The sequence below is a fragment of the Terrapene carolina genome, unplaced genomic scaffold (genome assembly GCF_002925995.2).
Source record: "Terrapene carolina triunguis isolate 2854851 unplaced genomic scaffold, T_m_triunguis-2.0 Scaffold66, whole genome shotgun sequence".
Classification (NCBI taxonomy): Eukaryota; Metazoa; Chordata; order Testudines; family Emydidae; genus Terrapene; species Terrapene triunguis.
The window spans coordinates 9,090,069-9,111,054 of NW_020664417.1; the positions used below are offsets into that span (position 1 = coordinate 9,090,069).

The 20,986-nt window shown below is 41.2% G+C and overlaps 1 protein-coding gene across 3 annotated transcripts; it reads left to right on the forward strand.

Annotated features, from left to right (window-relative positions):
* Positions 1-2,846: 2,846 nt before the first annotated feature.
* Positions 2,847-20,775, forward strand: CUNH4orf33 (chromosome unknown C4orf33 homolog). Of its 3 annotated transcripts, none has more exons than XM_024211438.1 (9): positions 2,847-3,233; positions 7,627-7,731; positions 13,611-13,686; positions 13,832-13,936; positions 14,042-14,304; positions 16,670-16,730; positions 16,976-17,027; positions 17,159-17,358; positions 19,423-20,775. In XM_024211438.1, exons 5-9 carry the CDS (start codon positions 14,124-14,126, stop codon positions 19,517-19,519), a joined length of 591 nt encoding a protein of 196 aa, XP_024067206.1. In that variant the 5' UTR covers positions 2,847-3,233; positions 7,627-7,731; positions 13,611-13,686; positions 13,832-13,936; positions 14,042-14,123; the 3' UTR covers positions 19,520-20,775. The 3 variants fall into 3 exon arrangements, with proteins under 3 accessions (XP_024067206.1, XP_024067210.1, XP_024067207.1); XM_024211442.1 differs by having other exon boundaries at positions 13,836-13,936; XM_024211439.1 differs by lacking the exon at positions 2,847-3,233 and adding an exon at positions 3,312-3,364.
* The last annotated feature ends 211 nt before the right edge of the window (positions 20,776-20,986 follow it).

The window sequence follows — 20,986 nt, forward strand, 5'->3', positions numbered from 1 at the left end:
GCAACTCCTGATCACCACATGAGTGCATGTTGGGGTGAGTCTCACCTACTACAAATCAATGCTATTAAACAAAGCCCCACTATAGGTACAGATGATGTCCTTTTAATAATATCTAACATTGCACATTCTTAAAGCATTCTCCTTATGAATATAATAAACATTCATTATTTTAAAACCTTGACTTCTCAGCCATGAATCAAAAAACATTGAATCATACCAGATCTACAGTAAGCCTCTAACCAATATCTCACAATTGTAACCTACATTCATGTAGTGTGAGAATACAGGTTAAACTCTACCTTTATCACTAGGTACTGTCCTGGTACTTCTTAACAATAAGTCTTTTGGAAAGTCAAAAGCAAGCCTGAAATCCCCAGACAGATTAAGCAAGTTCCATCAGGTGGTTTGTGGTTGGCGAGACAGTGCGAACTCAGTTTTGATAGGGAAAATAATGGAAGTATGCAAGTGCAAAAAAAGCAACAATGTCATAAATACCAGGCACTTAAAAAAAAAAAAAAAAAGCCCAAATAAAAGCATTGGGCTAGGTGCACGAACCATACAAGTTACTATTCAAAAATACAACCTCCCCCTGCCAATAATGGAAAGAGGATCTGATACAGAAGCTCTTCTTCTCTATTACAGAGGTGCCTTTTTATAATTCGAAAGGTGACTTTTCACCTGAGGTCATCCAAATCAGCTGTTCAATAGATTTCTTTATTTTAAAAAAATAAGAAAGTTGTGCCATCAGTGGCAATTCTAACCATTATATATTACTCCGCTTGTTCTGTTAAACAGTTTGTTAAAATGTTAGCAGGCATCCTTGATGCAAGCTCTCGTTTCCTACCCTGCTAGCAGTTTCCCCCGCATACTAGTAATAGCACCTGGGCTTGCATTCATCTATACCAGAGGTCCCCAAACTGTGGGGTGTGCCCCCCTAAGGGGGTGCAGAGGGCCTGGGCCAGCCCCTATGGGGGGCGTGAAGCACCGCCCAGCCTCGGGGTGGCTCCGCACCTGGCTGTGGGCCCAGGTGCTGCCCTGCTCTCGGAACCAGCTGGGGGGGGGGGGAGGTGCGCACAACCCTGAAAAGTTTAGGGATCACTGATCCATACAGTACAGCAGGTCACTTCCTGTTTACAGAACGTAGCCCTATGGACATACCAGAAAAAAGCTGTAGAGCTGGAAGTGCTTATTGTATATTTTAAGTTTAGCTTCCTCAGAACCTTAGTAATTTTATTTATCGATTCTATCAACGCAGTGCATCCCTTACAAAAGAATAATGCTGATACCAGTTTGTAGTGAAGCCTATTTCATGAACAATAACTAAAAAATGATGCCTATTCTCACCAGTAAAAGGACAAAACATACATATTCTAATTTCATAGTCCCAAAAAGAACATTAATATGGGGCTTCTATGGCTACACAAGAATCAAGTTTTATACCATCCAGTTGCATAAAAACAGAAATATCAAGATCTTATCTCCAGTACTTCCACTTTACAAATAAGTCTCAAAAGATAACTAAGAAAATTCCCTACATATGACAAAATCAGGGCTTGTCTACACTTATATTTTACAGCATTCCAACTTGCTGGCTCAGGGGTGTGAAAAATCACGCACATCTCTTTTCCCCCCCCCCCCCAAAGCGCAGCAAGTTTGAGCGCTGCAAAGCGCTAGCATGGACAGGCTCCGAGCTATTCCTCTCGTGCAGATGGATTACCAGGAGCACTGGGAGAGCTCTCTCCCAGTGCTCGCACGCGGCCACACTCACACATCAAAGCGCTGCCACAGGAGCGCTCCCATGGCAGCGCTGTGAACTTCCCAGTGTAGACGTAGCCTTGGAGAAAGGCATTACTGAATACTGACAGAGTAGAGGCAACACACTGGGAGTGCTCTTCTACACCATCTTAGACACAGCAGAAGGAAGCAGAAGTCCAAGTAGGTCCCTTCCAACATGTCTAAGCCTACAGTGCACATGCCAACTACCTCTCAACATTGTAGGTAGGTGGGGATGGGAAATGAAAGCTAAAAGTATCAATGAACCATAGTCAACAGTGAGACTGAATTTTTGTTTACTATTGTTATTGAAGACAAACCAGATTTGTTGACACAGTTATTTTCTTAACTAAGTATTGGGAGAGAGTTTTACAGAAAGTAACTCCTAAAATTACTGTATAACAGAACAGTGCAGGGGTTCTGTTTGTTTACTCTGGGACTAGGAGGAGCAGGTTTCCTGTTCAGCATCCATCTTTCAAACAATAATCAGGGAGTGAAACACAGTTTCAGGTTATGGAGAAATGTAATTGCAAGACTGTGTTTAAGTGCACAAAAATCTATTTTAAGTCTAGATGGAGCTTACTTTGATCTCTTAGAAAGTTGATCTCCATTGCCATACTTTAATCTGCACGTGCAGTCCAATGTTGGTAATAAAGAGCTTCAGTAAATTACTGTTTTTTCCAGCTATGCTGCAGAACCTGCAAGAGACAAAAAGAATAACCAATCATTTTAACTTTAAATAACAACCTATTTCGGCGCATTAGTTTCATTTTGTCCGGGTCTGGCAAAGCGCCACAGCCTCCGCACTGTGGGGGGAAAAGCACAGGGAGCAGTGTTTTGTCGGTTAAGCCAATCAATTGCCCCCCTTAGTTAGCTGCTAGAGGAAATCACAGGCTCCAACCCTAAACAGCTCGCGCTCTGCCCAGGTGTCTCCCAGCTGCTCACGCCCCGCCCCAGTCTGTTACTCCGCCCCGCCCCCCAGGAAGTGCCCCGAGCTGCGATCAGGGGCGGTGCAGGCTCGAGCTCCGCCTCCCCGTCCGGCAAAACCCACCAGGCACTAAGCGGGAGGGGGACAGCCCCTAGGGCTCCGCACGCCCTGCCCCTAGCGAACCCCGGGCCGCCCCCGGGAAGGCAGCGAGCCGCAGCAAGCGGCTCCTGCGCGGGGCACCGCCGCTCAGAGGTGTACAAACCCCGGGGCAGTTCGGCGGCGGGAGACGACGACCCTGGGGACAGAATTACCGTTACGCAAACGAGGCTTAGTGAGCCCGCGCAGCGACTCGGCCTGTGACCCACCCCCTTTCCCGGCCAGCGAGGTACAGCTGCCAGCTCCTACCTGCCCAACGTGCACTGCGAGCCCCGCTGTAAACCAGCGACACTTCCACCAACTGCCTTAGCGACCGACCCCGCGAGGAACTGTGCCGCTCACGTGACAGAAATCAATCCACCAATCGGAATCCCAGGTAAGTGTAAAGCGGTTTCTTATTGGTGTCATTTCCGCATGACCATGCCGGTCCGCCCCTTTCTCCCACGTGGGGTAAGGAAGGGCTAGACAAGTAGGCGAATACGCTTGTCCAGCGTGCGGAGGTGTGCGGTAGGTGAAATCCATTTAGGGGAGCAGCAGCAGCAGCAACAACAACAACAACAAATGCCTCTGTAGCTTGTGCTGGGAGCTGGGCACACTTGGGTGGGTGGGGCCTGCGGGCTAGGGAGGAGGAGACCAGCAGGAGAGTCGCTCCCCAGTAGAACCCGTTCCCCTTTGGGGGCTGGAATGGACCCCAGCAGGCCTGAGCGTCAGGAAGTATCTCTGAAACCCACCAGGAGAGCACGTGTCTCATCTGTCCCGTGCCCCTCCAGTGCTGGTCCGCAGAGGGTATGTAGGGTGACCAGATGGCAAATGTGAAAAATCAGGACAGGGGGTGGGGGGTAATAGGAGCTTATATAAGAAAAAGACCCAAAAATTGGGACTGTCCCTATAAAATCGGGACATCTGGTCACTCTAAGTCACTGCAACTAGAACCCCCGTGGCTGGCCCATGCCAGATGACTCCAGCTTGCAGGCTGGTTAATTGCCCTGTAGATGTTTCCGCTGTGACTGAAGCCTGAGCTCTGGGACCCTGCAAAGTGAGAGGGTCCTAGAGATCGGGCTCCAGCTGGAGCCGGGAAGTCTACACAGTAATGAAACAGCGCTGCCTCTGTGCAGTGGAGCTAACCCTGCTGATGACCCGTGTGGGTATCCATATGATGGAATTCGGTTTTTTTGTGTTTTTTTTTTTTTTTTAAACCTAGAAAACTACATACAAAAAAGTAGTAAAAAGAACATTATTAGAATTGCAAAGTCAAGAACTCAGAAGTCAAACACCAGAATTACAGTTCCGTGTTCAACCTTAATTTGGTCCCTTTGTGTGTATGCATTATTATAGTTTTGAATTATGTGGTCATATACTATTTTTTCCTGGAATTTATTTTTATCTTTGTTGGGAATTCCTGAAATAAGCCAGAAATGTGTATTGGTCACTGTTAGAGCGTCTATTCTGACTATAAAAAGTATGTGGTATAGTGGGCACCAAACTCCATTTCTCTTTAGCACTATAAGGGATGTGTGTAGAGATGCCAATAGCAGAAACAATCCGAAGAAGTGGGTTGTAGCCCACGAAAGCTTATGCTCTAATAAATTTGTTAGTCTCTAAGGTGCCACAAGTACTCCTGTTATTAATCCAGTACCAGTAAATTTTGGCTCCACGCTTAGTTATATATTTAATAAGTAATTTAATGCACTCAAAGAGCTGTGAGTATATAAATCAAACACTGCTAATTGTTTTACATTGTTAGCTTGAGGCTATGCTATACAAGTTTTTTCACATGGTTATGAAAGTTCCTTTGTTGTAGAGCCTGTTTAATCAGAATTTGCATATCTTAATTGACTGGTGAGCATTTTGGAGTTTTCTTATAGTAAATGCTCAAGCATAGAGTTATTGGGGGGAGTACATATCTTTGTACTGTCACTATTTTAACCCATTTCTTAAGCAACAACCTGTGTAGATTTAGGTGTTAATGTTGTTTTCCACTTGAAGAATAGAATGGTGACCAGCTCCTCTCAATTTGCAATATATGCTGTCTCACACATTAAGGCTTGATCATGCAATCCTTATGCAGGGAAATCTGTGGACTTCAAGAAAAAATGTGCATATCAGGGCTTCAGGTCAGGCAGTTAATGTTTTAATATTACAAAGACCTTTACCAGATTATTAAAATGTGGAGCATGGAGTTCTGAAAATGGCATGAAGGCACAGGCAAAATTCTGCATTCCTGTACGGAAGAGCAGACCTCACTTAAATCAATAGGCCAAATTATCAGTAAAGTTGTACCTGCTTATATAACATCTGAATTTGGTCCTATGGGAGTTGTATCCACATATCTGAGAAGAGAATTTGTCCCTCTGTGTTTTGCATACCTCTCATACTAGCAGCTGTCTTTTCAGCCATCTTTTATATGCATTTTTTCCCTATAGTAATAGTGAATCTGTGGAGTAAGGCCTGGTCTAAACTATATGCTTAGGTCGACGTAACTTGCCTTGCATTGACCTAGTTGTGGAAGTGTCATATGCCTATTTAGTAACACCACCTCCCAGAGTGGTATAGAGTCACGGTCAATGTAATTAGGTTGCTTATGTTGACAGTTACTGGCTGTCACACAATGACCCACGCTGACAATACAATCAATACAAGTGCTCCTGGTGAGAACACACACCACTGACACAAAGAGCCAAGTGTGCACACACACAAGCGATTTAATAATTGTGGAGGCTGTATGCCGATAGAAGTTAGGTTCGATGTAATTTTGAAGTGTAGACGTGGTGTAAGATTCCAGGAATGTCACCCTTTACTCTTAAGCCTAGGATGTTTGTTGACTCAGTGTGAAGCAATGAAAGCAGCTACAAGCGTGGTTGAGAGCTTTTGTTCAGAATATCACCAGGTTCAATTGTCACTGTGTTTCACAGTCTCCTAATGTCAAACTTTCAGGTTTTCAGCCATTTTGACTTTGAGTTACACTCATGTGGCGTACAGCTACAGTAAGGCAGTGGCTCTCAACCTTTCCAGACTACTGTACCCTGTTCAGGAGTCTAATTTGCCTTGTGTACCCCCAAGTTTCACCTCACTTAAAAACTACTTGCTTACAAAATCAAACCTAAAAATACAAAAGTGTCAGTACATTATTACTAAAAAAAAAGCTTACTTTCTCACTTTTACCACGTAATTATAAAATAAATCAATTGAAATATTAATATTGTACTTACATTTCAGTGAATGGTACATAAAGCAGTATAAACAAGTTGTGTGAAATTTTAGTTTGTACTAGTCCTTTTCATGTAGTCTGTTTTAAAACTATGCAAATTCCTAGATGAGTTGAGTACCCCCAGAAGACCTCTGTGTGCCCCCATGTACCTCTGTTTGAGAATCACTGCAGGAAGGCATGTATCTGTGCTATGCCTGGAGTCCTAGATCATTGTGATATCAGAGATGACTCGTCCAATCGCCACCCTTACCCTACAGCTAATTTGTAAGAAACAGTTAAATGAGGGAGACTGTACAGATAGTGGATTATTTGGCCCAGCTGCCACACTCATGCACCCAACTGCTACCCACACAAATCAATACATCTCCTAGTACAACCCGCCCCCAGACACTAATCAACACAACCAGCAACTCCAAACACACACAGACCCTTAATATGGCACACTCACCCCAGCACAACCCACCACCTCCTGCCGCTCCCCACCCCCAAGGGAGCTCACTCACCATGGATGTCTTTGTGGCCAAGATGGGCATAGCAATCTCTTCTTTTCCTGGTGTTGATGCTCTCTCCAGCCCTGTGGTGGTCTGCCCCCTTGGTTCCCTCAGGTTCTGGTTTGGGGTCCGGTGGTAGAATGTAAATCCTGCCCCCAGAAGTGTTGTTTCCCTGGATCACTTCCTACCAGTCCCCTTTCTCCCCCAACAAATTAAGTAAAGACATTAAATAACTGGAATCTGTAGAGTGCATGACAAACTTGGATGTGACCTTTAATGTTGATTTTTAAGTTGCCCATATAAAAGAGAACTGAAATCAAAAGTAAAGTCTCAGACCTTCACAGCATCACAGGTTTTCTCTGGGCGTGGCAAAGTCCCTACAGCCTGGCCTCAGGCAGCAGGAGTTCCTGCAGTATTCCTTCCCAGGAGCTTGAAATGTAAGACAGTTTACCTCTACTGTCTGCTGGCCTTTTCTTCTGAGTTCCTCCTCCAAGTCATGTATGCTTTGCATGTGTGGTGTGGTGTTGGGGGAATGGGGAGGGGGGGTGCCTGGGCCCAGTGCAGCTGCTTAATCCCTTCCTTACTAGTGTGGGGTTTGTATACCCTATCACATGCCCCTAGCCCCAATCAATGCAAGCACCCACACAACAACACAACCAGCATACACGGTAACTCCAAACACACACAGCTTCTCATGCAGCATGCACCCCTCATTTGCCATTCGTACAAACTAACATAACTGTCTCAGCACAACACAGTCCATACACAAGTCAACATAGCCACTCACACAGAATGCAACTAGCACACACAATAGCCCCAAACATCACTCTGAAGGCTGGAATGCCTGAGTGAAGCAATAGAAACAGTTATGTGCATGGTTGAGAGCTCTTTTTGTTTAGAATGTCAGCAGGTTCAATCTTAACTGGGATTCACGGACCGTTGCCATCCAATTTTTAAGTTATCAGCCATTTTCAGCTTTTTTATACACATGAATTACACCTGTGCAAGAGCATGGGCTTTCAGCTACCAGTATCTTAATAAGATGCATTATTTCTTCTTGTCATTTCTAGTACTTGCTCTTCTATAATTCTAACCTGTGAGACTACCTTCAAGTTTTATGCTTAAGGGGAAGCAGTGCCTGCTGCTGTCAGGAATTGTAACCACCTACCAAAGAGGTAAGAAAATCTTTTCATTATTGTTTTTCTTCTGATAAATGGTTGTTTTTATGTCTTCTGCAAGGATAATCTCTGGATTTCCCCAGATTTTTTCTAATGAGAGAGAGGAGAAACATAATGGAACATAAATGACTGAAAACCCAAAGTGCCTCGTCACTAAAGCTCCATAATAGCACCAACATTCTATTTTTATTTTTAGAAACTATTACTAGTGTTTATGAATGAGTATATATGTTATGTGTGCACACATGGGTTTTGATCCTGTATTGTACAGGTGCAGTGTGTTGTACATGTAGGCACAAGGTAAAAATGATGAGCCGGACAAAGGAAGCATCAGATCCTGATCTGCATAACCACCAAATTTCTGCTGTCTAATACAGGAGGGGAGCATGAAGCTTTGTTTACATCCTCAGGCACACTCATTCTGTGCCCTTTTTTACCCTGAGCTCTTCAGAGTAAGGGAACAAGCCCACAGTGGGCTTGGGGCTTACTTTCACTAAATGTGGAGAATTACACATAGGGCCCCATCCAGCTCCCATTTAAGTTAATGGGAATCTTTCTGTTCACTTCCGTGGAAGCTGAATCAGAACCCTAGTTGCTCAACCTTAGTTATGTCCACACATATCCTCTGTGTACACGTCTCCAAAGCACAGTCACCTTATACTCCTGCTGCTCAGTGCACAAGGAGTTATAGGATCAAGGTTTCAAGATTCATGTATGCAATTAGTGACCTTTTCTGAGAGATCTTTCAGACACAATTTTTTCAATATTAAAGTAATCATCTAAAAGATTATCCACAATATATAACCCTTTTGCGGTTCTGTATAGATGAAAAGGTGCATCATCTCATGTACTAGACATTAATTCCTGCCCCGTTTTGTTCATTTGGTAATGTATGTTTTATTTATCCACAGAAGATCTTCCATTAGCTTTGTTTTAGAATTTATTCTTCTTCCCTCTGTCCTTCCAAGAAATCAATGGCCTAGTACTTTTCTGCAATCTTTTAAATTCTGCTTTTTCTATGGTCTGAACCATTTTACTTATTACTTCTCCTTTAGGCCCCAGTGCTGCAAACACTTACGTATGTACTTAGCCATAAGCAAGTGAACAGTGCCACATATTTCACATACATAAGTATTAGCAGAATTGGTGCCTGGGTCTCATTTTCTAGCCCTTGCTGACTAAGTTTTATTTTTTTCAGCTTGAGCTATCATGCTACATAACAAACTGCCACCACAGCGGAAATTGACAGTAAAGGAAACAAGCCATAAAGCTCCCCACAGTTTGTGGCCCTATCCTGAATTAGTCTACCTTTTCATGTCAATGAAATCCTATTGAATTGAACATTAATTGTTTATTTGTTTTGGTTTTTTTAAACATTATTTAAAGAGACATTGTTAAGGTGATTGGCCCAATATTTGAGTTCCCTTTATTTGCTTATTTGTTTGCAAAGACCAAGGGAGCTTTTAAAAATAAGTATTGTTTTCAAACATGTTTTAAATCTTTCTCCCATGCAGAAAAGAACAATACATTTTAGCGTCTCCACATTCATGAGTATCTTTACCTAGTTATCCTCACTCTAGTTATTTTATTGAGCTAGGCTCTGTTCTTTTAAAGGAAAAGGTGATACTGCATTAATATATATTTATTGTATTAATATTGCAATGTAAATATGTTATTTAATGGAAACCTGCTAAAAGCATGACTGTAGCTAACAGTTGTCAGTTTATGTTCTAAATAGTCACAATCGGAAGACCATAATATTAAGGTTGACTGGCTTTCCCCTGGCTTAGTTGCAACCAGTGATTTTACTTCTAAAAACTGGATCACTGTTCAGATGCATGAACTTTTCACAGAGAGCTTGGAATGGTTTGTGGAATTACTGCACAGTGCATTACACAGCAAAACAGCTCTGCTCTATCTAGATAATTTGCTAATTATGTATGGCTATCCTTACCCAGTATGTACGTGCCTCAACTGTCTGCTGGATGTAATTCACACCTGGTTAGAGTATATGATCACGTTGTCCTCTAAAAGCTAACTACTGTTACAAAAGTTACTGTCCCATCACCTGTTTGTGTGAGCATGTTGCCCTCCAGTGGCTGCAGCCTAAAAAGGATATAAGACCTAATGCTTCTACACAAGTATGAATGTTTTTCTCCTGTTTATAATGTTAAAATCTGATTCAGTTTTTGAAATTTTCTAATTTTGGGCCTGACAATGACATGCCCTTACAAGGGTAAACACCCTTTCTGCCCCGTCCACACCAGGTGAAGTGTACTGTTCCCCATGACAAAGAGTGGCAGAGGACATTCTTTGCTGTCTGCCTACTTGATCAAGATGTTATAACTTGATAACTATACATTATAAGAAATAGAAAGCTTCTTCACAGAAACTAGTCTGTAGGGGTTCAGATGAGTCTGGTGGCTCTTTAGAATAGTGTTTGGTGCAGTGCCACAGCTGACCAGGTGCTATCCATCACAACAAGGATAGACCTTTAGTATTTAAGAATAAAAGAGAGCATGCAGAATATTCCTCCTGCAGTAGGCTGCTTAATGGAGCATTCAGCACACATTGTTGAAGTGGATGAAGTTTTCAAAATTTCAGATTATATCCTATTCTACCACTGTGTCCAAGTAGTTGGAAGGTGTCGTGAGTGCAGGGCTAGCTATGTCTTTCCTCTCTTTCTGGTTTCTCTGAGTGCGTCCCCTCAGGTGTTGGGCCTTGTGCCCTTACCTCTCCTGGGTTGGAATTCCACAGTTCTCCCACTCTTACCCAAGGTATTACAGTCCAGGACCTGGTCTATCAACTGTGCTTTCCCAGCAGATCCAACAGAGTTCAACACGTGGAGTTCTTCCCTTTGGAATCTGTGACAGAGGCAAATATGGTGACCAGAAAGCCAAATCATTGTTTATTTTAATAGTCAGAGCAAAGAATTTAGAGAAAAAGGATTATAAATCAACACAGTCTACATGCATATCTAATGACTTACAATCCCTTCATGTTGGCCTTGACAGGCTGAATTTCTTCTGACACCCCAGCTGGTTTGGGGTGTCTGCTTTCCCCTAACAGCTCCCCAGCTACTTTCCAGTCTCTAGCAGCTCCCCAGTCTCTTTTTATCCAACCAGAGTTCTTTTGTTCTTGTCAGTTCCCAGACTTTTGCCTTTGTCGTCAAAAAACAGTTCAGTAGGCTCCTCAGGAAGTCAAGACAGATTCCTCAGAGCCATTACCCCATAACAACCCTTACTCCTGAAGGCATTTTGCACCAAAAAAATAAAAATTCTGTGCACAATATTTTAAAATTCTGCAAATTTTATTTGTCAAATAAATGTGGAGGCTCCAGCATGGCATTGAGGAGCACAGGTCGCTGGCTGCACAGAGATGGGAGATCACTGTGCAGCTGCCTCCTGGGATACGGACTCAGCAGTGAGGCTGCACCCAACCCTGACAGCGCAAGGACCGGGCCTGTCCCAGAAACACATCACTTGTGCCTTCCCCTCTGTGCCAGGTGCACCAGGTGTGGGCAGGCAGGCTCAGCAATGTAGGATCCAAGTGTGGAGGGGCTTAGTATGAAGGGATCCAGGGGTGGAGGGGGTTCTGTGTGGGGCAATTTGGATACGGGCAGCTCAGTGTGGGATCCGGATGCACAGTGGCTTGTTGGGGAGTTCTGGGTGGAACGGTAATGGGATTCTGCAGGGGGGGTCCAGGTGACGGTGCTTGGGGCTCAGCAGGGGGGTCTAGGCGTGGGGGTTTAGAGCTTGGCAGGGAGGTCTGGGTGTGGGGGGCTCAGTCGGGGGTCCAGGTGCATGGGCAGTGGGGCTCATCGGGGGGGTTCTGGGTGTGGGAAGGTGAGGCTCGGCAGGAGGGTTTTGGTATGAGAGGGTCTGGATGCACGGGGGTTGGGCAGATGAGGGAGCAGCTCCCTATACAGGGATCCCTCCCCCTGAAGCTGAGGAGCAATGGGTTCAGGAAGCTGGGGAGAGGGGGGAGTTTGCAGAGCTTTCTGCAGCTGGGGGAGAAATCTGGGGGTGGGTCTGATCCAGCCCCAGATGCTGTGTAAGGGAAGAGGAAGTCCCGTCCTCCCCAGCCTAGTCGGGACTAGCAGCTGAGCCTGGCGCAGGGTAGAAGCCACCAGCGGGGTTTCCCCAGTCCCGCCCCCCTGCATCACAGTGATTTACCTCTCTGCTGACTGCCCTGGGTACCTTGAAATATACTGCTGGGGAGGCTTGCGTGACTGCTCCTGTGGCTTCCCATTGCTTCCCCATCAGAAAGTCAGTTTTCTGTGGGGAAGCAAAGAAATCTGTGAGGGGACGTAAATTCTCTGCGTGCGCGGTGGTGCAGAATTCCCCCAGGAGTAAACCCTCAAGTGTTTGCTGAGAGGTGGCTTACATTGAGCTATTCTTCCTTGCTGCTTATTTTCATTACAGCCCAACTACTAAACTAACCAATATATCCATACAGTAAACATTCCAATAACCAGGTCAACATACATTATTCATAAATTATTACATCTCCACTTCCTTCACAGAAGATTCTTTGTTTTAAACCACCACACTCCGCATTAATTTCATTGAAGATGTGTGTAAATAGTCAGTAGCAGAATATGGTGGTTTATTTGCAGATAACCTTTAAAAGTATCAGCTTTACACTTTACCTTTTAGCTGAAAAGTTACTTGAGTGCATGGTCCTTAATTCATGCTGCTATGAAAATAAAGACTCAGCAATGGGTTTAATGAGTTGAAATGTTGGTTTGGTTCTTAAATCCCTGCATTTTATTGGTTTACAGCAGAGCAATCCTTAGTGCCAACTGTTCTCTAATAATTCTAATTTCTTATATTTTGATGTTTACAAAACAGGTATTACATGTTACTTTGCCATGAAATAAATTGATTTTTAGATTCACAAATCAGTGAGGATACATTTTGCAGTGGAAATTTATAGTTTGGTCTAATGTAGAATAGATGTTGATTGTTTTGGTAAAAATCTTTGACAATTTATGGAAGATAATGTTTATGTGCACATGCACAGTTGCCATTTCTTAATCTTAACTTGGGAGATGGTATTTTCAAAATAACAAAAGTAATTGGATCTTATTCTAAATGAATCGCTTGGTAATTTTATTTATTTTAATTATGCAAATATAAGATTCCTGAAAGCATTAACTAGCAACAAGTACATACATTTTGTTTTGCATTTGTTTTAAAATGTTGTTTTTCAAATTTTCTGACATTTATTTAAAAAAAAATTCTCATGTTAAGATATTATACAGAAAGGCCTATGTGGAACCACCCGATTCATGGCCTGGAGGTGGGGCCCAGCTGTCATGCAGAGTATTTTGCAACCACCTGAGCACTGAAGAGCCAGCTTTGTGACAATCCACTCTATGACCGGGGGGAGGGGAGATGGTTGTGATGGGTCAGAGGGGCAGGACATTACCTATCTTTTGCCTACAATCCCTGCATATGGGAACATAGTTGGCCATGGACACTCCGATAGACTACAGTACCAGAAGCAGCCATGGACTGGTGTGTGATGAGGGGTAGAGAAACCTATCTTAGCCCCACATGTTTCCAAATCCTTCTATTGGGCCCTCCACACACACAGTCGTTTTATTGATGTTTTGAATGTGGGATCAGGGTTACATCATATGTTCCTGTACTACAGGGTGAATTTCATTGAATAACCCTGAGGTCCTGTTTTGAAAAAGGATGAATTTTAGGGTTCCAGGACTATGTGTATAGCCCAGGAATAAGTTTTTAATTAAGTGCATGTTGTGACCATCTTAATATTCGAGCTTGGCTGCTTTTTCTAAAATTTTAAACAGTGTGCAGAATTTGCTTTTATTATAAAACTCATTTGGCTAAATTCTTTTTTTGCAGCAAACTAGTGCAACTCCTTTGACTTCAGCAGAGCTGCATTTGTATGCGATGACTGAATCTGACCTCTGTTTTTAAGGTACTATGACCAAGCTTATTTTATCAATCCTTGTATGTGAAAAGCAGAATTTGCAATTAACCGTATTAAGCTGTGACAAGAATATTAATCTATTTTATGGCCTCTGTGCAGTTTTTCATTTTAATTTTGCTCAATTTTCTTTAAGCTAGTCCTTCCATTTAAAGGGCATCATCCTGCAGCTCTTATTCATGGGAGAAGTCCCACTGACATTCATTTGCATTTTCCTCGTCAGAAAGAACTGAAAGATCAGGTACAAATAGATCAATTATCCCATGTGCTAACTTTCTTTGTGTTTCATACTTAGGATAACAAAATAACATTGCGTACAATTTTGTATTTTTTTTTCTTCCTTTAGACTATACCAACAGGACAGTCTTTTCGGCTAATCTGGAATTGTTGACATACTTCCATTTCCAGTTTGTTTATAAAATAGTTAGATGGAATTTAAAATTGAACACACATGGGACAGTTTACCAGTGAGTCATGAGCCAGTAACTGTCAGGCTGAAGTCAGGTAGTGCAGGATTGCTGATGGAAGTAAGTGCTCCCTTCTTTAATGATCCTCCAGCACCACTCGGAGAGCCAGGAAAGCCTTTCAGTGGACTGTGGGACTATGAGGGTAAGTGGAAATGTTTTATTGCAAACAAAAATCTTGTGTAATACCTCAAGCAGTATACTTAATTTGTGTACCAGTGTAGATATTAGTGTTCCTGTGTATCTATTTTTTGTTTTAAATCCTGTGGCAAGTTATTTCACCAGGCCAATATAGCTTGAACTGACAGATACATTAAATCTATTTGTTACAAATTGTGATTCTTTGATCACAATACAGTTCCCTTAAAGACGAAGTCTGGTAAGACTGTAAAGTTAACATTCTTTCTTCCCTTAATATGCTGAGTGTTCAAAAAAACACTTTGCTACTAATAATGACTACTTATTTATGATGACACCTTGCATTCAGAAAGTTCCTTAAACAACTTAAAACTTTACATTGTATGTATATATGTAAATCAATTCTCCCATTATAGAAATACAGTCAACCTTGGAACAAAGAGTCGTGGTTAGTTGTTTAATAGCACATACAATAAGTCACATTAGTTTGGGAAAGGAAGTGAATATGTTATCTAGTTGAAACGGCATGAATATATGAGGCAAACAGAGTGTAAATACCTAAATAAGATTTTTTCCAACACAGTGGAGTTAACTCCACTGTCCTTGTTAAAAGTGTAGACATGTGGTTTGTTTAATTAAAAAATATTTGATTTTTGTTATTAAAAAGTGTAGAGGGATGGAGTGTAGTTTAGAGGGAAAAGTATAGAGGGATAGAGTCATGACAAGTAATGGTAAGGAGCTTAGTTTTTATGTCTCATCCTAAAGATGAGAGGGGGGGAGTGTATATTTAGAAATGTACAGATAGAGTGGCAATTGTGTTAATCCTAATGAATCATGATTGTACTCTTCCTTAAAGAAACAGACAACTCAATTTAAACCAGTAATAGCTTAAACTCTAAACCAGTAACTGGCAAATTTTGGTAACTTAGATCAGCAGTTATTGAACTTCTTCCGATGGGAATCTATTTGAGAGATAATAAATTTGCAGGAGGCTACTGTCAAACAAAATTGATCACAAACACAGTATATAAAAACAGGGAAATTTTATTAGTTCATGTAATCTTCAGTGCAAAATTATGACTATCCCAAAATTTATTTTTACAACAGCGCTGTTGTTTCTTTTTTTTCCTGTATGTCTTTTTTTTTTTTTTTCCTTTTTCAGTTGTGCTGTTGTGAATGGGTCAGTCTGTTGTTTCCAGCAATGCTCCATCTTCTGTTGTGATTATCAAAGCACTAATACTAGCGATATACCAATAAGTTGTTAACACCTATTACCCACAAAATTCATTGTATCTAAAAAGTCAAGATTAATGCAAAATACAACCAAAATAATTTAATAAATAGATAGTAAATTGTATTTATTCCTTTCTATAGCCGAAATCAATAACCTCTATTTCTTGCTCTGAAAAAGTACATGGTGAGCGAGTACTGTACTTTGTTCTGACACTGCAATAAATGACCTCAAGATTCATATTTAAAATTCTTTACTAATCTGAAAGTGGTGCGGTATTCAGGCCATAAATACCTTATTATACACGTTCCCATCAATTTCTCCTGAAGGGTGATACAACAAGGACAGCTTGCTTCCAAGTATGCCTGCTGCCTTAGAACAATACTTCTCTCTCCAGAGTCAGTCATCGTCCGGAAAAGCCAGTGGCTTTTAGTCCAAACATTTTATTCTTTGGCTGTTTGTATGCTCCTCCAAGGATTCCTGCTTCAGCTGGTCTTAATGACAGGCCTGTGCGTGCAGCTTAATCTTTGTGTGCATGCACGTGTATGCCTCTGTTTTTCTTTTTTTTTCTTTTTTTTTTTTTTGGTTTTGTATTTCATGTTCAAGCCAGGAGATTGGAAATTCATAGCACCAGGTTCCTGCACTTAAGTGCTTTACCTATGATGTCCACTGGGAGTGCAATTGACTACAATCACTAAGCCTTAACCAATTTCACTCACAGCAGGCATCACAAGTGAAGTGTTTCTGAGCTGTTGCTGCTTTTGTCCCGTTGACAGCTAACATCAGTTAGCAGAACTATCTTTTTCCGGTTGACTCCAGCTTGAGACCTAGTGGTTAGATAGAACAAAGCAAAAGCAAAATAACCCCTTTATTGCTGCTTTTTTTTTTTTATAAAGCTCCTTATGGTGACAGTTGCCATTGCCATTCTAAATTATGATTGTGGCATATTACTCAGAATATCTTAGAAACTGCTGATGGCATATGTACAATTAGTGGAATTCTAGAACATTGTAGGCTAAATTTCTGCATAAAAAGAGAATAAAATTATTTTATTTAGTGAGAAGTTCAGAGGCGGAACAGAATAAGTAATTACCATATTATATTGATGGTATGCATGGGGTTTTTGTTTGTTTGTTTTCAGTTGTAGAAGCATTTTTCTTGAGTGAGACAACTAAGCGGTACTTAGAAGTTGAACTCTGTCCGTAAGTACAGTGCTTTTCTATTGGTTTTTAAAATGTCACCTTATATTTTCAATGCCATTATATTAGCATTTCTAATGTTCACTCAGACACACATAAGTGTGGGGGTTTGGTAGGGAATACAACAGTTGTGGAAGCTACTTCAGCCCTGAGATATGTATGAGTTCCCATTACATATGTGACTATAGGAGTATACTAATAGTTTACTTCAGTTGAATAACGTCGTTGCTCTATTTTAATATGGTCAGCCATGGACAACATTTATTGCTGTTGCTTTCTGGCAGAAGACGACTATGGAAAGTAAGTGATAAAATGCTTTCCATAAAAGTATGGAAAATTAACATCCTTTCTTAGTATCTAGTTGATCTTTATCTTTCAAATAAGAAACAACTGCCTTTCTTTTGCTTTTTTTTTTTATTGCTCTAACATAGCAAGAACTTGCTTTAACATTTGAAGTGTCCAGAACAGAGACCAAATGGGAAGGCAGAGCTCATCTCCCTTGGAGTTATTTTCCACCATGCACTGACAAGTTTAATGCATTTGCAATTCATGGATCAGAAGCAAAGAGAACGTATGAAGCACTTTACCCTGTGCCTCAGCATGAAATACAGAAAGGACAGAAACCGGATTTGTAAGTAGAAAATTACCTCATCTGCATCACCATATATAATAGGAGTCTTGGGGAAATTTTTGTAAAATGGAGTTCATTTAGTTATAAATTTAAGACTACCATCCTAGTGCTTTAATTATGCTGCTAAGCACCAGTTTCACAAGCACTCTGCTGTGTGTAAAGAGCTTTGTGGCAGATAGCTGTAATTAAAGATTGATTTTTACTGCTATCCCTTAAGTGCATAGCAAATGATGCTTTCAACACCAATGGCATCTGTTTCATCACCTTTCTCAACAAGATCAATAATTTGATTGTCCCACGGTTCCCTGCCTAGAACACCCTTTGAAATGCCAACCAGTAATAATCTTACTATCTGCATCTCCAGTGGACCTGCTTTGTTTCTTCTCTACTATTCATGACAGCCCTGGCCTAGTTTCTCATTTTGGAATTGATTGCAGTAAAGGGGGACTGACTAAATCAGTTGAAAGAGATTGTAATATTAAAAGAACAGACAACATCAACAGAAAAAGAGACAACCATGACCTCACCCGGATTCCATTTTGGGCCTATTTATTGCCCTGACCATGAAGTGAACTCAGACAACGATGAACTGGGTTATAATACTAATTGCTACTTCTGTGCAGTAAGGCTTCTGATATTTGTGTTGTTTAAGAAGAATGCCTTATCATCTTTTGCAGCAAACAAGGGAGTGCTAGAAGGATTTTATGGGGGAAGGAAAGAATTTATGGAATATCTAACAATATTTGTGTGAATTCTCCCCAAACCTTGGTATGGGGGAGCATCCCGCATATAAATAGATTATTTATTGCAATTTCAGTTTTGTTTTGTAATTCATCTTTACCATTGATTTTTGACTCTTCAGAGTTAAATCAAGTGAAGAAAGATCAAAGGTTATTTGAAAAGGCAGGGGGGGGGAATCTTTCCCTTTAACAGTTATGTGATACTAGCATAGTGTGAGCTGTATTACATGATTTACTGGCTGGTACTTATGACTACAGCATATGTAATGGAAAGAAGACATCTAGTATTCTAATGCTCCAGTAGAGTGGCCCAAAGGGATGTACCAAGCAAGGATTTTTACAGGGTTTTAATCAGGATTTTATACATAGTTTTAATTTCATTCTTGTGTAAATGGGAAAGAGAGATTTCAAGCCCTGTGTACCCATCTCTCTTATACCAGCTTCATTTTACTCCCCTCTGTTTTTTTCTGCCTTTGATGTCGTTTTCCTCTTTTCCTTTTCCTCCAAATCTCCTGTTCATGTTTACTAACGTTCTCCAACCGTTTCCCCCACCCCACCATTGCTCTAAAAGTAAATTAATAATAATAATGGAAATAAGCCGTGTTCCCATCATTCTCATTTTTGCCTATTTGGGGAGGTGGAAGGAGGGAGAAACTTGGCTAAGTACTGTCTTTGGGCTAGATCTTGAGCTTTAAGTCACATCACTGGTGAATTCTGGACATAGAGCCAGTATAACAGGCAAGGAGAGGGTCATTCCAGTGACAGCGGTGATCCTCCAATAGTCAGGGTCCTACACCAGATTCCCTCTCTACTGCTAACCTGGAAGATGTGGTTGGAGGCAAGGGGTGAAGTGGGTCTTCCTTTTTACTGGACTGATTCACCAACTGCAGTTTCAGCCTCCATTAGCAGCCAATGTCCATTAGATCAGCCATCAGGCTGCTTTTACTTAAGTTTGGAAACTGGCCCAGTGCACAACAGCTTAAAGAGTGCAGGAGTTTAAAGGTGAGCTTAATGCTAGCTAACTTTACACCCAATGTGTGCTGTGTGCTGGTTGGCTGTAGCTGTGGATTTGGACCCATATTTTCAATGCAAGATTTGTTGAAGTCTTACACAGCTCTATAGTTTCCTAATTTATTAGATCTAGTTCTCACAAAACAGTATGGAAAATAAATAGAATACTGGTTATGTCACTGTCCAAGAACTCAGGAAAATAAATATTAAATTATTTTTATGGATATGCAACCATTTTTATTTGTAACTTCTGAGTGTAAAGAAACAAATCTCATACCCGGAGTAATTTCCCACCTCCCCATTTTATTTACAGCCATCGCTTGGAATTTTTCAAACAACTTAACCTGAAGGTGTTAATGGGAGAAGATTGGAAACAGCCTGAATCAGATCTGTGGATGTCAACTGATTAGATAAATGGATAAAAAAACTAGATATTTGATATGATTCCAGGTGGTTGAAGCTATAGGAACCAACCTCTTCAGCTAAACTGTGATAAGAGCTTTAGTATGCATTTATAAATGTCATAAAAATGAGGGTTTGAAAGCCTTTTTAAGCACCAAAAAAAGTCAATCTTTTAAAAAGTCTATTATCTGCAGCAGTTACATCTAAAAATCATGGGTCAATGGTAGAGGCTTCTTTTGTATTACCTCATCAAGATACAAATGTGGAACTCGCATGTTCATGTAAGATGGAGGTGAGTCCATTTAAGTCATTCAGTCTATGTCCTTGGGCCTGCTAGTGCAGAGAAAAAGATACTCTAACTAGGGTTGTACATCTAGGTTATATTTATTCAGGTTAGAGTTCTTGGAAAAATCCAATGTTTGAGCTGGAATATCTCCGGTTATACAGTATAATCTCCGCATTTCTCCCTTACATTGAGAGATCTCCAAATATTTAGAGAGATTTTTCACTGCTACATCGTTTTTCATAACTGTTGCCATTGTGATTCCTGTTACCACTGGTAATTAAGTGATAAATCTGTCCTATTAACTGAATCTTGAGCTTTTTCATAGTATTTATGTAACATTACCTGACTTGTATGTTATGGAATGCTGATTCTACTATGGGGTTTGTTATATTGTATTTAACAACAATTATGACATAACAGAGTTGTACAATTAATAAGGTAACCAAAATAGAATAATTATTCTTTCCTCAGTGTCTTGTTCTGGGGGATGTATAGAATTCCTTTATGTATTAAAAAATAAAAGTAAAAAATAAAATTGTAGAGTGTAGGTTCTTTGGGATATGACCCATGCTTTCTTGTGTTTGTCTAGTGTCTAGCACATGGTGGAGTTCCACCAGTAACAAGTACAGTAATAACTGAACATGTACTATACATATGGAGGCAGTATGGTCCAGTGGATAGGGCACCAGACTGGAGTCAGGAAACTTGGGTTTTAATATCCCCTGTGACATGCAGCCTACTTCCCTGACATCCAGTGCTGCTAGCCTCAGGCCAGGTCTACACTTAAAAATTAGATCGACATAACTACATTGCTCAGGGCTGTGAAAAATTTCACACTCTGTGCAATGTAATTAGGTTGACCTAAGTCGACAGAAGAATTCTTGTATCTCTGAGAGGTGGATTACCTATCATCACCTATTATCAATGGAAACCCCTCCTCTGTCAACATAGCAAGCATTTACAATGCTACAGCGGCAAAACTGCAGCATCGTAACTGTACCACAGTATCCACGCTAGTGTAAATGTGGCCTCGGTTTCCTTTTAGCAGATTGGGGTCAGACTAGATGATCACAATGCTGGGTGAGTTGGGAGCATTGGCCCTCCAGCCAAACCAAAAGTCTTCTGAGGCAAACCAAAAGCTCCAGTAAACAATACAGTGTGCTAGCCCCCTTCTGGCCTCAGTAATTCT

Bases quoted from the DNA above. Each gene is read 5' to 3' on its own strand.
- CUNH4orf33 (XM_024211438.1), top strand. From the start codon at position 14,124: ATGGAATTTAAAATTGAACACACATGGGACAGTTTACCAGTGAGTCAT. The intron at 16,731-16,975 runs GTAAGTACAGTG...TAATATGGTCAG, and splicing joins TTAGAAGTTGAACTCTGTCC to CCATGGACAACATTTATTGC. The intron at 17,359-19,422 runs GTAAGTAGAAAA...TTTTATTTACAG, and splicing joins AAAGGACAGAAACCGGATTT to CCATCGCTTGGAATTTTTCA.